This window comes from Emiliania huxleyi, assembly GCF_000372725.1.
Source record: "Emiliania huxleyi CCMP1516 unplaced genomic scaffold EMIHUscaffold_410, whole genome shotgun sequence".
In the NCBI taxonomy this organism is placed as follows: Eukaryota; Haptophyta; order Isochrysidales; family Noelaerhabdaceae; genus Emiliania; species Emiliania huxleyi.
In genome coordinates this window covers 34,293-46,792 of record NW_005198899.1, presented here as the reverse complement: position 1 = coordinate 46,792, position 12,500 = coordinate 34,293, and the positions used below count along the sequence as shown (strand labels likewise).

The window sequence follows — 12,500 nt, the reverse complement described above, 5'->3', positions numbered from 1 at the left end:
AGTGTGGACGCGCGCCGCCCAGCGCCGGACGTGCCGGAGCCGGTCCGGCGCGCGCGCGGGCGGCCAGCGCCTGTAAACAGACAGCTGCCGCCCACACGTTCAAAGGTCGCCCCCACCAGTTTGTGTATAACCGCACAGCATTCTTTTTTGCTTTTTGCTGCTTGATCACTGGGTTCGGACTTTTTGCGGGGTATGGTATGGTACTCTCGCGCAACCCACCTCGAGACCATACCCCCCCCGCCTGCTGACAGACCCAGCCTCCCGGAGACCGGGGATGGGCGGTCAGGACCATACCCCCCCACCCTTTGGGCCGCGAGGCTACCATACCATACCCCGGAAAAAGTTGGAACCCTGCCGCGGCAGGTGGGTGGACCTTCTTTCAAAATTCTTTTTTTTGATAGTGCTAGCACGCGCCAGTTCGCACCAGTGTCGAGCCTGTATGCTGTGAGACCGCGCAGGCGCAGCAGGTCCTTCAGATCGACTACCTTCATCTGCTCCAGATCCGAGGGAAGGACCGTCGGCCGCCCGGCGCCGGACTCTCCAGAGGAGTCCGTGGGCGGCGCGAGCGGGCGTCTGCTGCCCCGGTGAGGGTCTGCAGGAGCCGCCGGTATCGGTGGCATCGAGTAGAGCTGCAGGAGGTGGTCCTCGCCCTGCGAAGCTTGCAACCACCCCTCTCGTGTTGCAACCAACCGCTGCAAACACTCGTGGGCCCACGGAGATGGATATTGGTATTCTTATGGCGGTGGTGGATATTGGCCCGAATCAAACTGCCGATGTGCCAAGGAATGCGCAAACAATGGCTGCGTCGAATGCAAAAAAAAAGGATGCGGATACAGTGACCGTGAATCAAAAGCAGTGTATAATACCGCCTTGGCGCCTGCCAACACATACAGCAAGGCAGATTGCGAATCCGAGTGTGACAATCTCGACGGATGCAAGGGATATGCATGGGATACTGACGGTCGTGGCTGCAACATATACAAAGGTTCTGGCTTCACACCATGGACCGAGTCAACCCATCTGAAATGCTACAAGCGTGAGGACGGTACCCCCCCAGCCTCGCCGCCGTCGCCGCCGTCGCCGCTGCTGTCGCCGCCGTCGCCGCCGTCGCCGCCGCCGCCGCCGCCGCCGCCGCCGCCGCCGCCGCCGCCGTCGCCGTCGCCGCCGCCGCCGTCTTGCCCTTCCAATTACGACTGCCGAGGGGGGGGGGGCAAGGCCATCGGCAAGTCGTGCGGCAAGCTACCATCCCCAAAGTGGTGCGAGAGTGGCGCGTGCTGCAACAAAGGCGCCAACAAATGCGTCGAGAAGCCAGACTACTGCTGAATCGACGCCCTCCGACTCCCGTGACAAATCGATCGTGGCATGCGGCATCAATCTCCCCCCGTGCTCGTTGGCGAGCCAGTGTCCGGAGCGACCATCCTTTGTCGCCACGGTCCCCTGGGGGGAGACTTCAAAGTAAGGTGCGCAGATAGATTTATGTGAGGGATAGATTCAAAGAGGTTGTGAAGCGCGTCGGGCAGTGGGCCGCGCGTCCAGCACATGTCGCAGCGTTCCCCAGTCACACTGGGCCTGGCTAGGGCTGCCCTGTGTGTTTCTTTTTCGCGCCTACCCTTGTCCTTCGTCGTGTCCTTTCCTTTTCACAAGGGCTTTGATTGCTTCTGGTCCGGGAGGGAGGGAGTGGGGTGCAGGTTGCTCTTTGAAAGTTTGAATGCCGTGAAGAGGCTCCTGCCCGTGTCCCGGGCGTGGAGATGCGAGGGTCGCCCCCACCAGTTTGTGTATGTGGTATGTGGAGCCGCATTAAAATTTTTGTGTTAGTGCCAGTGCGAGCCAGTCGCGTGCCCAGTGGAAGGCTAAAATTCTTTTTTGCTGTTTGATCACTGCGGCAGGTGGGTGGACCTTCTCTCTCTGCTTGGAGACGCTGTCCGACAAATGCCGCCGACTCCTGCGCTGCCCCGCGGCGGCAATAGCCTCGCAGATCTTCTCCAGGCGAGAACAGGTGCGGCGGCTGCCCGGCGGCGGTGGGCTGATGAGGGAGCCATCGGCGAGAGGAGGCGGCCACCGCCGTGTGCGCTGGCCGCTGCCTCGCCAACGCGGCGCCCGATAGCGAAGAGGCCGACACCGATCGACCGCAAGCGGCCACGCGAGGACGAGTCGGCGTTTCTCAAGCCGCGCGAGGTGGGGCAGAAGGGAGCTGCGGCCACGCTGCCAGAGGCCAGCACTCCCGACGTGCTGCGCGACTGGATGACGGAAGCTGAGATCGAGGACGTGGCTGGTGTAGATCTCGACACGCTGGCGGCGAGGCTTGAAGAGGTAGTAGCCGGCGTGTGAGCGGCGACGCTCTAGAGTCTCCGATACCGTTTACGGCTCAGAGGAGCGCACGCGCGGCGAGTGGTTTGCCGCGTAGCTCGTTGTGTGCCACACAACAACATGCACATGCACATGCACATGCACATGTCTCTGTGCGCTGCGTGCGTCTCTGTGCGCGCGTGTACCGTACAATGACCCGTACCGACCACAAAGAAAAGGCGAACTGGCAACTGCGCGCCGCCCGCCGGCCGGCCGCGCGCGCGCTCTGCCTCTGGCCCCGCGTTGCCTTTGAGCCTTGCCGTTTCGGTGTACGGTGAGCGCTGAGCGGCTGAGCGCTGTGCAGCGCCCAACGGCTGTGCCACCTGTGGGTCCGAGCGTCTCGAATCTCGCATCAGCCATCACGGGGTACGCATGTGTCCTCTCCTCTGTCCTCTTCCGTCGTGCTGAGAGTGCCTCGAGTGCTTCGACCTCGCGGACTCGCGACCCCATTCCGTGGTCCTCACGGTTGCACTTCTCGGCGTGCGTCATGCTCGTCATGCATGGGAGTGGCTCCCGCTCGCCAGCCACGCGTCGCTCAGCAGCTCCTGCGCCGTCGGGCGCCGCGTCGGGTCCTTGTCGAGGCAGCGGCGGAGCAGGTCCCGCAGCGAGGCGGAGAAGTGCCCGGCGGGCAGCGTCGGCGCGGGCTCGTCCGCAATCTGGCCGAGCAGCTGGTAGAATGCGCCTCCGGAGGTAGAGTACGGGGGGGGGGGGTGAGCAAGGCGCTGGTATCGGCGAATCTCGGCAAATCTCGGCGAGTCTCGCCTCCGGAGGTGGAGTACGGGTAGGCGCCGCTGGCGAGCTCGAGGAGGATGAGGCCGAAGGACCAGATGTCGGAGCTGTACGAGTAGGCCTCTGCGCGCAGACGCTCGGGCGACATGTAGCAGGTGGTGCCGACAAACGTCGAGCAGAGCTCGCCCGTCGCCTGGGAGGGGCATTCCGAGAACGTTCCGCGAAAGTGCCGACCGACGTCGAGCAAATCCCCTCGCCCGTCGCCTCGAGCTGCGACGAGATCCCAAAGTCGGAGATCTTGACGGCGCCCTGCGAGTTGAGCAGCACGTTTGCCGGCTTGAGGTCGCGGTGCACCTGCCGAGAGACAGACGAGGTATAGCCGAGGTACGCAGAGAGACGGCCGAGAGACAGACGAGGTATAGCCGAGGTACGCAGAGAGACGGCCGAGAGACAGACGAGGTATAGCCGAGGTACGCAGAGAGACGGCCGAGAGACAGACGAGGTATAGCCGAGGTACGCAGAGAGACGGCCGAGAGACAGACGAGGTATAGCCGAGGTACGCAGAGAGACGGCCGAGAGCCAGCCGAGCGACAGCCGAGGTCCAGCCGAGAGATGGCTCGAGGTGCACCTGCCGCTGCTCGTGCAGGTAGGCGAGCCCGCGCAGCATCTGCTCAGCCACGCGCCTAATTAATGATTAAAATTAATCACCAACGTAGGCGAGACCGCGCAGCATCTGCTCAGCCACGCGCCGCAGCTCCGCCTCGTCGCGAAGCCCGCCCGCCTCGCGGTGCTGCTCGACCAGCTCGGCGAGCGAGCCGGCATCCATGAGCTCCATCGCCGCGTACACGCGCGCCTAGGAACGTGTAGGAACCTTCTAGGAACCTTCTCGGCGTCCATGAGCTCCACCGCCGCGTACACGCGCGCCTCCTCGTAGAAGGCGTTGTACAAGGCGACCAGCCACGGGCAGCGGTGCTTGCGCATGATTCGCAGCTCCGAGACCGCCTGCAGCCGCTTGGCAGGCTCGAAGACAGTCACCTGCTTGAGCGCGGAGATGTGGGGGAGATCCGGGGGGAGAGAGGGGACCTCGGTGGGGAGGTCGCCTGCTTGAGCGCAAAGACCGCGCCCGTGGTGCGGTGCCGCGCGCGGAAGACAGTCCCTACTCACAGCCGCTGACCCTGTGGCGCGCTGTCCTTGCCACCGCGGTGCTGCGCGCGGCAGACGGCGCCGCTAGCGCCATGGCCGAGCTCGTCGAGCGTCTCGATGTCGGCCACGCTCTCGATCTCGACGCCGCCCGACGCCGCGCCGGCCGACGCCGCGCCGGCCGCGCCCGCGCCCTCGGCAGCAGCGGGCTCGCTCAGCCTGAAGTCTCCTCCGCGCGCGTTGAGTCGAAAGTCGTGCACGCTAAAGGTGCCTAGGGAGCACATGTGCATGCACATGTCGGGGACGCGTCCCGGTCACGTCCGTTGTGCGATGGCGTGCAGGCTGGAGCTGCCGGTCTGCGAGAGGAGGAGCGGCTCGTGTCCGCCGTCGGCCGACCCACCCGCGGGGCTTCCCCCGCAACCCAGCGACACCGCCGGTGGCCGCCCTCCCTCCGGATCGTCGCTGTCGCTGTCCGCGCCGCCCAAGGCCAGGAGCGGCGGCGGCGGCGGCGGCATCGGAGGCGGCGAGGGCGGCGGCGAGGGCGGCGGCGAGGGCGGCGGCGAGGGCGGGCTGGCTGGCAGCAGCGTGGCGGGCAGAGTCGGGACTGCGGTCTGGCGCCGCAGCTGCAGCACGTGCACCGCGGCGCCGGCGCCGGTGCGGAGGGTGGTGTGGCGCTCGTGCGAGAGGCCGGCGGCGGCAGCGAGCTCGAGGAACTCTGGCTGCCGGTGGCGGCCTTCTTGCGTCCGCTCCTACCAAGTGACCCTCCATGATTCACTCTGGATTGCGTTTGAAGGGGGCGAGCTCGCTGCTCCGCTCCTGCCAGCAGATGAGCACACGCGTGGACGGGCGTGAGTGCCGCTCCAGGACAGACACGAGCGCCTCGTAAAACTCGCGGAGGTAGAGCACCTCGCAACCGACGATCAGGTCCCACTCGCCTACCACACGACCACAAGTCAGTCAGTGCTGCACACCTCCTAGCACGGAGGACGGCCAGGTCCACTCGCCTACCACACGACAAGCAGCAGGCGATGCGTCCAAGGGGGCGAGTCATAGCCGACCCGTGAGCCGACTCGCCGGCCAGCACACCCTCCTCCTCCCAGTCGAGCTCGACCACCTCGACGTCGAGCGCGGTCCACCGCCCGCGCCGCGCCTCCTCCTCCGTGCACGGGAACCGCTTCTGGTTGCGCAGCACATTCCGACGGAGCAGATCGAGCATGCCGCGCCGGTCGGTCGCGGTGACGGCGGCGCCGCGCCGTGCGAGCTGCAGGGCCAGCCAGCCGGTCCCAGAGCCGAGCTCGAGCACGCGCGCCCGCGGCCAGTCGATGTCCATGCCTCGCAGCTCGGCCTCGAGCAGCCTCGCCGCCTCCCAGACCACGCCGCCAGTCAGGTGAGGCATCTCCTGCTGCGTGACCCTGATCTCGTCCTCGTCCGCCGCGCCGGCGTCCAGCCGGGCCGCAGAGAGCTGCAAACGCACCTTAGCGGAGCTGAGCGCCGTCACGAGAGCTGCAGGCGGCAAGCCCTCCGTCGCCATTGAGGCGATTGAGATTTCTTTTTGTCTAAATTCTTTTTGGCAAATTCTTGTACTGTACCTAACGTACAGGGGAGAGAGAGAGGAGACAGGGGTAGTCGCGGAACGCAGGGCATTACACACGAGGCGTTGTGTGCATTCTCAGGGAAAGGCATCACAAGTGCACAAGGCTGACAACAAAACACAGTTCTTTGGTATTGATTGCTAAAAATCTCTCTCAAGGCTGTGAATTCGCGGAGAGTAGAACATTTTATCCGGAACGTGGTATACATGTCACATGCACATGCGCATGTGCGTCGGTTTTCGGCAAATTTTTGGAATACGGTGGAAACGTATTCACACTGTGCTCTGTAGGCCCAAAAGAGAAAAGTGAGTCTGTCGGTAAATCCGGGTTGGCGAGAGACTGCGACAAGAGATAAGACGGGTCGGGGCGGGGCGGGTGATGGAGCATGGAGGAGCAGGGGAATTCGGACGGCGGCTCTTGTGGAAGCCGTGTTCTGCGCCTTGTCCCTAAAGAAATAAAACACATACAACCCAAAGGAGGGATGGGAGAAGGCATTCCTTCTCCATTTGAATCGTATAGGCTTTTTTCCGTTCCTGGTTGATTGTGCTCGACCGTCCTCGCGTGTGCTGCACGTGCCGTGCTTGCGTCCCAGAGTGCCCTCGCGCAGAACCAACGCAGCTCTCACAACGTTAGGCAGGACACCGTGCGCGCCCTCGTGAGGAACTTCCAGCATGTCCGACGTCCAGTCCCTGCTGCTGCAGACCATCTTATGGTCCATCATCCTCGAGTGCGTCGTAATGGGCTCCTCGCGGGTCCTCAAGTGGCCTGTGCTCGTGCTCCTCATCTTGTGGATGGCGGTGGACCTGGTATGCTATGCGCTTGTGCGGCTTCTCATTCGCGGGGTCGACCTCATTCAGTCCGCCCTGCGGCCGGGCGACATCTCTGCGCTCCTCGAACGACTCGACAATGCAAAAGACTACCAATCGTGGTTCGCATTGGCCGAGGCAGCGGACGAGAAGGAGGGCCGCATGGCTTGGCGGCGCGAGCAGCACTCTCGGCTCTTCGACGCGAACGCTGTCACGAGGATGACTGCGCGCCTCGCACAGGCTCGCGCAAGAAATGACGTTCCAGCAGTCATTGCCGCTCTGCAGGGCTGCCTTGTCACAAACGCGTACGGCGTGAATCGGGAGCAGAACTACCTATTTGCGCGGACCGGACCAAAGCTACCCGTACAGAATTTTGTCAGCGAGGTCTGCACTTCGATTCGTTGGCTGCAGAGCACCGGTCAAACCGCGTCGAGGGCAGAGGCGGAGGCCACGCTCGTCGCCGTAGAGCGCGAGCAAGCATCGCATGGCAACCCAGCGCTGATGCTAAGCGGTGGTGCCGCTCTCGGAACGTACCACTTCGGCATCCTGAAGGGGCTCTTCCTACACAGCTGCCTCCCGTCGGTAATCTTTGGCGCGTCCGCGGGCTCGATCGTCGGCTCGCTCGCGTGCTGTTGGACCGACGACGAGCTGCGCGACTTCTTTCAGACAGACGAGGGGTTTGAGACTCTGTGGCGGGTGATGGGGCCGGAGAATGGACCCTTCCAAGGCCGCCTTGGGACCAGGCACCACGATCCTCCTTCCCTGCCTCCATTCTCACCACGCCCCCCCTCTCCCCCGCCTAGGGTCCACTTGGTGGAAGATCTGGCGCCGCGCTAAGCAGGGATTCATATACGACGCGGAGCCGTTTCGGGAGCAGCTCAAGTTCTTCACCAAGGGACTCACCTTTCTTGAGGCCTATGAGCGCTCCGGCCGCACTCTGGTCATCTCCGCCACGCCATTCCGCGTTGGGCACTCAGGGGGCGGGCACGGCCCGCCTCTCATGCTCAACTATCGCGATGCGCCCAATGTGGACATCGCCTCCGCCATCTGCGCCTCGTCGGCCGTGCCAGGACTCATGGACAAGACCGCGCTCCTTGAGAAGGCGCCCGACGGTTCCCTGCGCACATTTGGCGGCGACGACGAGGCCTCCTCGGCCAACGGCATGCGCGATGGCAGTTTTGAGGCCGACATGCCTCTTCAATACCTCGCAGCGCATTTTGGCTGCTCCTTCGCCATCGTCTCTATGGTGAACCCGCACGTCGTGCCTTTCTGGGCGAGGCTGACTGGGAGTCCTGGCCGCCCGACTGCGGGGCGAGCAAAGCATGGCGGCTGGCGGGGCGGCTTCACGCTCGCCGTCCTCGAGAGCCTCTTCAAGGAGCTGTTGCGGATGAAGTTGGGGCTCATCGTGCGCCTGAAGCTCCCCGCCCAACTGGCCGGCGTCGACTGGAGGTGGCGCACGGACTGTAGTAGGAATGTGGTGCGCCTCCGGTCAACCACCCGCTCTGTCCTGCTCGCTCCCCTCGCAGCAACCTCTGGCTGCAGAATGCGCCCCTCGAGAACAACCCCGGCCACGTCTGCACCATCTTGCCTGACCTCGAGCTACGACGCGACTACCTCTCAATGCTCGACAATCAGCCCAGCAAAGAGGAGCTGGCGCGGAAGGTGCACGCCTCTGAGCGAGCAGTCTGGGAGTCGCTGAGCCTCATTCGATGCTACATGGACGTCCACCTCGCGCTTCGCGCCTGCAGAGGCACCCTGGAGCGGCACCTCCACAGAGATAAGTTTGACTGCTAGGGTCTGCAGCATCAGCGCCAAAGCCCTCGTGTCCCTCTACACCCCTCACTTGTTTACAATTGCTGAAAAAAATCTGATTTTCTTTCGGACCGACTCGTCGGCGACTCTGCTGCACGCGCCGTTTCAGAATTTTTCTCAGCGTGAGCGCGAGACGTGGAAGAGCGCCACCGTCGGGTAGGACGGGTCGGCCCGGAGCATCGGAGTAGCCGTCGTGGTCGCGGCGAGCAGCGCCGGCCACTCCGGCGCCGCGTCGGCAACATGGGAGCATGTCCACCGCCACTTCGCGGTCGCAGCGCTGTTGTCGCCCAAAACGCCGCATGTACCTCTGGCGGGCCAAAGATCGACTCGCATGTCGATTTTGACTCGACGGCGACATGAAGGCATCACGTGTCCATGCTGCCGTCAAGTCGGAGCCAGTCTGCGGCGACCACAGCACTCGCAGGAGGTACATGCGAGCTTTTCAGAGTCCCCCCCCCCCCCACCCCCCCAGCGAAATCCCTCACTGGTGGTTTTCGGGCGCTGTCGGGGCCCCCTATTTTCGATGGGTGGGTCGGGTCGGGGCGGGGCGGAGGGTTGGCTCGGGGCGGGGCGGGGCGGGGCGGGGCGGGGTGGGGATGGTGGGGCGGGGTGGGGCGCGGGCGCCGGAGTGGGTGGGAGTCAGATGTAGGTGACGGCTTCTGTCTGTCTGTGGTTGGTGACGGCGAGGGACGACGCGGCTTCTGGGAAGCTGTCTGTCGCACGGCGCCTTCTCTATCGCTGTATCGTTCTGATCCCGTTCCGTTTTCGCGGTTCCCATTTGAAAAAAAATCGGAGGGGGTACACCTGTTCATTGGCCGGAATGAGCTCATTAGGACGAAGCGGGAGATGTCTTCACACCGCAGAAACCAGACCCACAGGCAGATCCCACGGGAAATCGAGGCGGGTGTCCCAGAAAACAGATCCCACGTTCCCAGAAAAAAACAGAGCGCGCCGCAGAAACCGACCGACCCCTGGGTTTTCGGCTATGGGAAACCGCCATGGGAAACCGCAGCAGAAACCCTATGGGAAACCGACGTCTGGTATCTGCTTTGTCCACGAATGGAAAAACGCACTATCCCCAACATAAGTCATAACCCTCTAAAGCCGTACACCCAACCCCACGCGGGCAAGAGTCCTGTGCGGGCGTGGAGAGGTAAGGTGACTGCGGCTACGGCTGTGGCCTGTGCGCGCGCTACCGGGGGGCCTACGGCTGCCGCGAGCGGAGCAGCGGAGGCGGTCTGGACTCTGTGGAGAGAGCGCACTCGCTCCTCTCTCTCGTCTCTGACACGCACACTCGGATCTCGGTCCACACATAGAGCTCTACAAGAATAGCCGGCGCGCTTCAGCGCGAATGTCTGGCCTTGGCTGGGGACGCACGCTGCTCTCGCTGGAGCGCTCACAACGCAATAGGCGTGAGGTCCGAGATTCGTGCTTGAAGCGCTTGGCGTTGAAATTCCTTTTCGGCCAACGTTACTCGAGCGAGTTGACGTTACTGCAAGGGTTCGTGAGTTGTGGGCCCACGCAGAAGGCAGCGCCTGTCTGCAAGCCGAGCCACGTCAGCGCTCGGCGCCGAGGCACGTTGCCGCCCTCTCGCAGCGAGTCGTCGCGGTTGCGCTGCGTGTTGAAGCCGACCGCAGCTAGCGCGGCTGCGGCGAAGAAGGCGGCGCCACCAGCGACTGGGTCGATGGGCTCGATGCACTGCCCGGCGTTTGCCAAGACGGCGTCCGAAGCGGACACCCTGCGGCCGTGAATGATGACCTCAGCGCCGCTCCGCTGCGCCAGCAACAGCGCGTCGGTGAGGGACAGCCCGAGGAGGAGGAGCAGAGGAGACGGCATACACACACATACACACACTGGCGAGGTACTCCCACGCTCTCGGGGTTCTAGTCTGGCCGAGTCAACCCGAGAGGCTGGGGCGAGCCTTTGGCGAGCAGCGTTCAGTTGTCCCAGCGCGCTCTAGGCCAGAATGCCGAAAGAAGAATTCTCCGGCGAGCCTCCACCTTCCCTCACCGTTTCCCATAAGAGAAGCAGTAAGTAAGGGGAAGAACGCTGCCGTCTGCCTTGCTCTCGCTGCTTCCGAGGAGAGCGATGAGTAAGGGGAAGAGACAGCAGGAGAGAGAACGACGAGAGTGGGAAGAACGCGAGGTGGCATGAAGGTCGCTGCGAGAATTGGTGAGAAACTGCGGAGAGAGATAGGAAGTGGTAGACGCCCAAGGGTGGGCGACGGCTAGTCCTCTCCTTAAAATCCCTGTGTGGTGGCGGCGTGCCGTCCTCCCATCCCTCCCTTGGGGTCTCTGTTTTCTTTCTTTCTTTTACCTTCCCTCACCTACAACTCTCTAATGGAGTACTTGGGATTTTTTTCTCGTCGGGATATTTTTCTTTTTTGCGCGATTTTTCACTTGTTTTCATGGGAATTCGGCGTACTTGCGGCCACGCTATCACGCACGCCTTGCGACAGCCTGTCGGCGCTGCTGACCGTGCCATGCTGCACAATTGATCACCCGCATAGCTCGCGGCCTTAGTATCCAGCATTCAGTGACGACCTGATCGTAGGCCAGTAGGAAGGTGTCCTTCCAGCTGCGTGCACGCTTCTGGCGCAATGCGCGTCGCCTCGGATTGGCTGCTGGCACTCTCGAGGCTATGCCTACACAGCCTCGCGCGCATGGGCAGTCAAGAGGGACCACGCACCTTCTCAGGACAGCGCCGGTGCCTCTCTCTTGGACCGGCAAACTTGGTGGTATCGTGTCACCAATGTGGGACCAGTGCGGCATCGCGCCATCGACAGCTCTGAACTGCGCCTCACCACTGACCGGGGGAAGGCCGCCAAGTGGGCCAGCACCGGTCGCACATTGTGGCAGCAGTCAGCAGTGCATGTCTGATAGCTAGAGCAGCAGCGTCACGGTCGCAGGGTCGGATCGTGTCAAGCCTCTCGCCCGGCCGGCCGCGTGCAGACGTCGGCCTGTTTGCTGTCTGGAGTGATCTGTCGGCGGTCAGTACGACCGATCAGGTTGGAGTTTTCTGGTGGTTGGAGGGTCTACCTGTGTGTACTCCTCGAGATCTCTCCAAATCTGCCCTCTGATTAACTTAGCTTAATCGGGAAGTCGGTACTAGTAGAGACTAGTAGAGCCGGAGGCAGCCCCGTTTCCGCACTGCTGCGCGGCGCACGGTGCCTCCGGGGCCCCCCGCGCCCCCCCAGAGGACTGGTGCCTCATATGCTGCCTCCCTGCGGATGCTGCCGGCGAGCCTGGTGGTCCGCTGTACTACAAGGATGTGCTGACTCGACTTCTTCCCGAATTCTTCTTACTACCCCCACGACTCGGAACGCGAATGTGACAGGACCATCAGGTCCTTCGGCCACCAAAGCGAGATCACCCGGAGAGCAGCTGAGCCTGCCTCTGGCCTCGCCTCCCTCTCCTTCAGGCATTCGTGGTATCCTATGGGTCGTCCAGAGTATCGACCTCTGGCTTGTCAGCCGCCCCACCGAGGGCACCATGAAGTACAGCGATCGCCACCTCGCTGGCCTCTCCGCAAGGCCCCCCGACCGCGTCGAACTCATCGGCGCGGGCTCTCTCGGCTACGGGACCGGCCCCAGCTTCGGCTGAGGGCTGACAAGCTGCCGAGCCCAAATCACTGTGAGAGTCGTGATTTCTTGTTGGTTTTCTAAAATCTCTCTCTCTCAGGTCCCGGGTCCTTTCTTGCGATGTGGAACTACGCGCGAAGAGATTTGGGATTCTTCTTTTTATGTTCTTGTTGTGTATCGCTATCTTTTTCCGCGGCAAACCGGGTCGCCAGGGTTCCAATTTTTTCCGGGGTATGGGTTGCGTGAAATCCGGCACGGTTTCACGCCTGCTCTGCTGAGGGGAGGGAGGGGCCGGGCTCATAACGGCGAGTCGAGCTCCTGCCTCTGGCCCCCCTGTGATATTCTCCATGTGCAGTGAGATGTAACGAACGGACGTCCGTCGGCAACAACTTCTCGTTGGCAGGTTCGTCGCGGTCGTGCCAGCTCTCTGCTCTGGGTTCTGATTTCAGTCGAGTATGGTACGCTCGACCGGGGCCACAATGGAGGTTCGCAAGG

At 63.0% G+C, this 12,500-nt stretch overlaps 6 protein-coding genes across 6 annotated transcripts in view; 3 read left to right on the top strand and 3 right to left on the bottom strand.

Annotated features, from left to right (window-relative positions):
- Positions 1 to 1,539: 1,539 nt before the first annotated feature.
- Positions 1,540 to 2,404, top strand: EMIHUDRAFT_244134 (hypothetical protein; the record flags this gene model as incomplete). Its single annotated transcript, XM_005769689.1, has 3 exons — positions 1,540 to 1,586; positions 2,112 to 2,272; positions 2,346 to 2,404. The coding sequence occupies 3 exons, from the start codon at positions 1,540 to 1,542 to the stop codon at positions 2,402 to 2,404; spliced, it is 267 nt and encodes an 88-aa protein (XP_005769746.1).
- Positions 2,405 to 2,840: 436 nt separating this feature from the next.
- Positions 2,841 to 4,122, bottom strand: EMIHUDRAFT_75779 (hypothetical protein; the record flags this gene model as incomplete). The annotated part of the gene is made up of 6 exons (XM_005769688.1): positions 2,841 to 3,093; positions 3,126 to 3,256; positions 3,310 to 3,429; positions 3,704 to 3,742; positions 3,821 to 3,928; positions 3,994 to 4,122. Coding segments are annotated over 6 exons (780 nt in total), but the record flags the coding sequence as incomplete, so codon positions are not given.
- Positions 4,123 to 4,529: 407 nt separating this feature from the next.
- Positions 4,530 to 5,746, bottom strand: EMIHUDRAFT_458987 (hypothetical protein; the record flags this gene model as incomplete). Its single annotated transcript, XM_005769687.1, has 4 exons — positions 4,530 to 4,664; positions 4,848 to 4,964; positions 5,032 to 5,150; positions 5,224 to 5,746. The coding sequence occupies 4 exons, from the start codon at positions 5,744 to 5,746 to the stop codon at positions 4,530 to 4,532; spliced, it is 894 nt and encodes a 297-aa protein (XP_005769744.1).
- Positions 5,747 to 6,478: 732 nt separating this feature from the next.
- EMIHUDRAFT_244131 (hypothetical protein) lies at positions 6,479 to 8,407 on the top strand (the record flags this gene model as incomplete). Its single annotated transcript, XM_005769686.1, has 3 exons — positions 6,479 to 7,309; positions 7,455 to 8,062; positions 8,140 to 8,407. 3 exons carry the CDS (start codon positions 6,479 to 6,481, stop codon positions 8,405 to 8,407), a joined length of 1,707 nt encoding a protein of 568 aa, XP_005769743.1.
- Positions 8,408 to 9,895: 1,488 nt separating this feature from the next.
- Positions 9,896 to 10,261, bottom strand: EMIHUDRAFT_118587 (hypothetical protein; the record flags this gene model as incomplete). Its single annotated transcript, XM_005769685.1, has 1 exon — positions 9,896 to 10,261. The coding sequence occupies one exon, from the start codon at positions 10,259 to 10,261 to the stop codon at positions 9,896 to 9,898; it is 366 nt and encodes a 121-aa protein (XP_005769742.1).
- A 2,223-nt stretch (positions 10,262 to 12,484) lies between these two features.
- EMIHUDRAFT_118586 (hypothetical protein) overlaps positions 12,485 to 12,500 on the top strand; it is a gene marked incomplete at both ends in the record, with an annotated part of 3,378 nt that continues 3,362 nt past the window's right edge. The window contains one exon of the mRNA XM_005769684.1: positions 12,485 to 12,500. This exon is cut by the window's right edge and continues 455 nt beyond it. Within this exon, the coding sequence (XP_005769741.1) occupies positions 12,485 to 12,500 (16 nt within the window).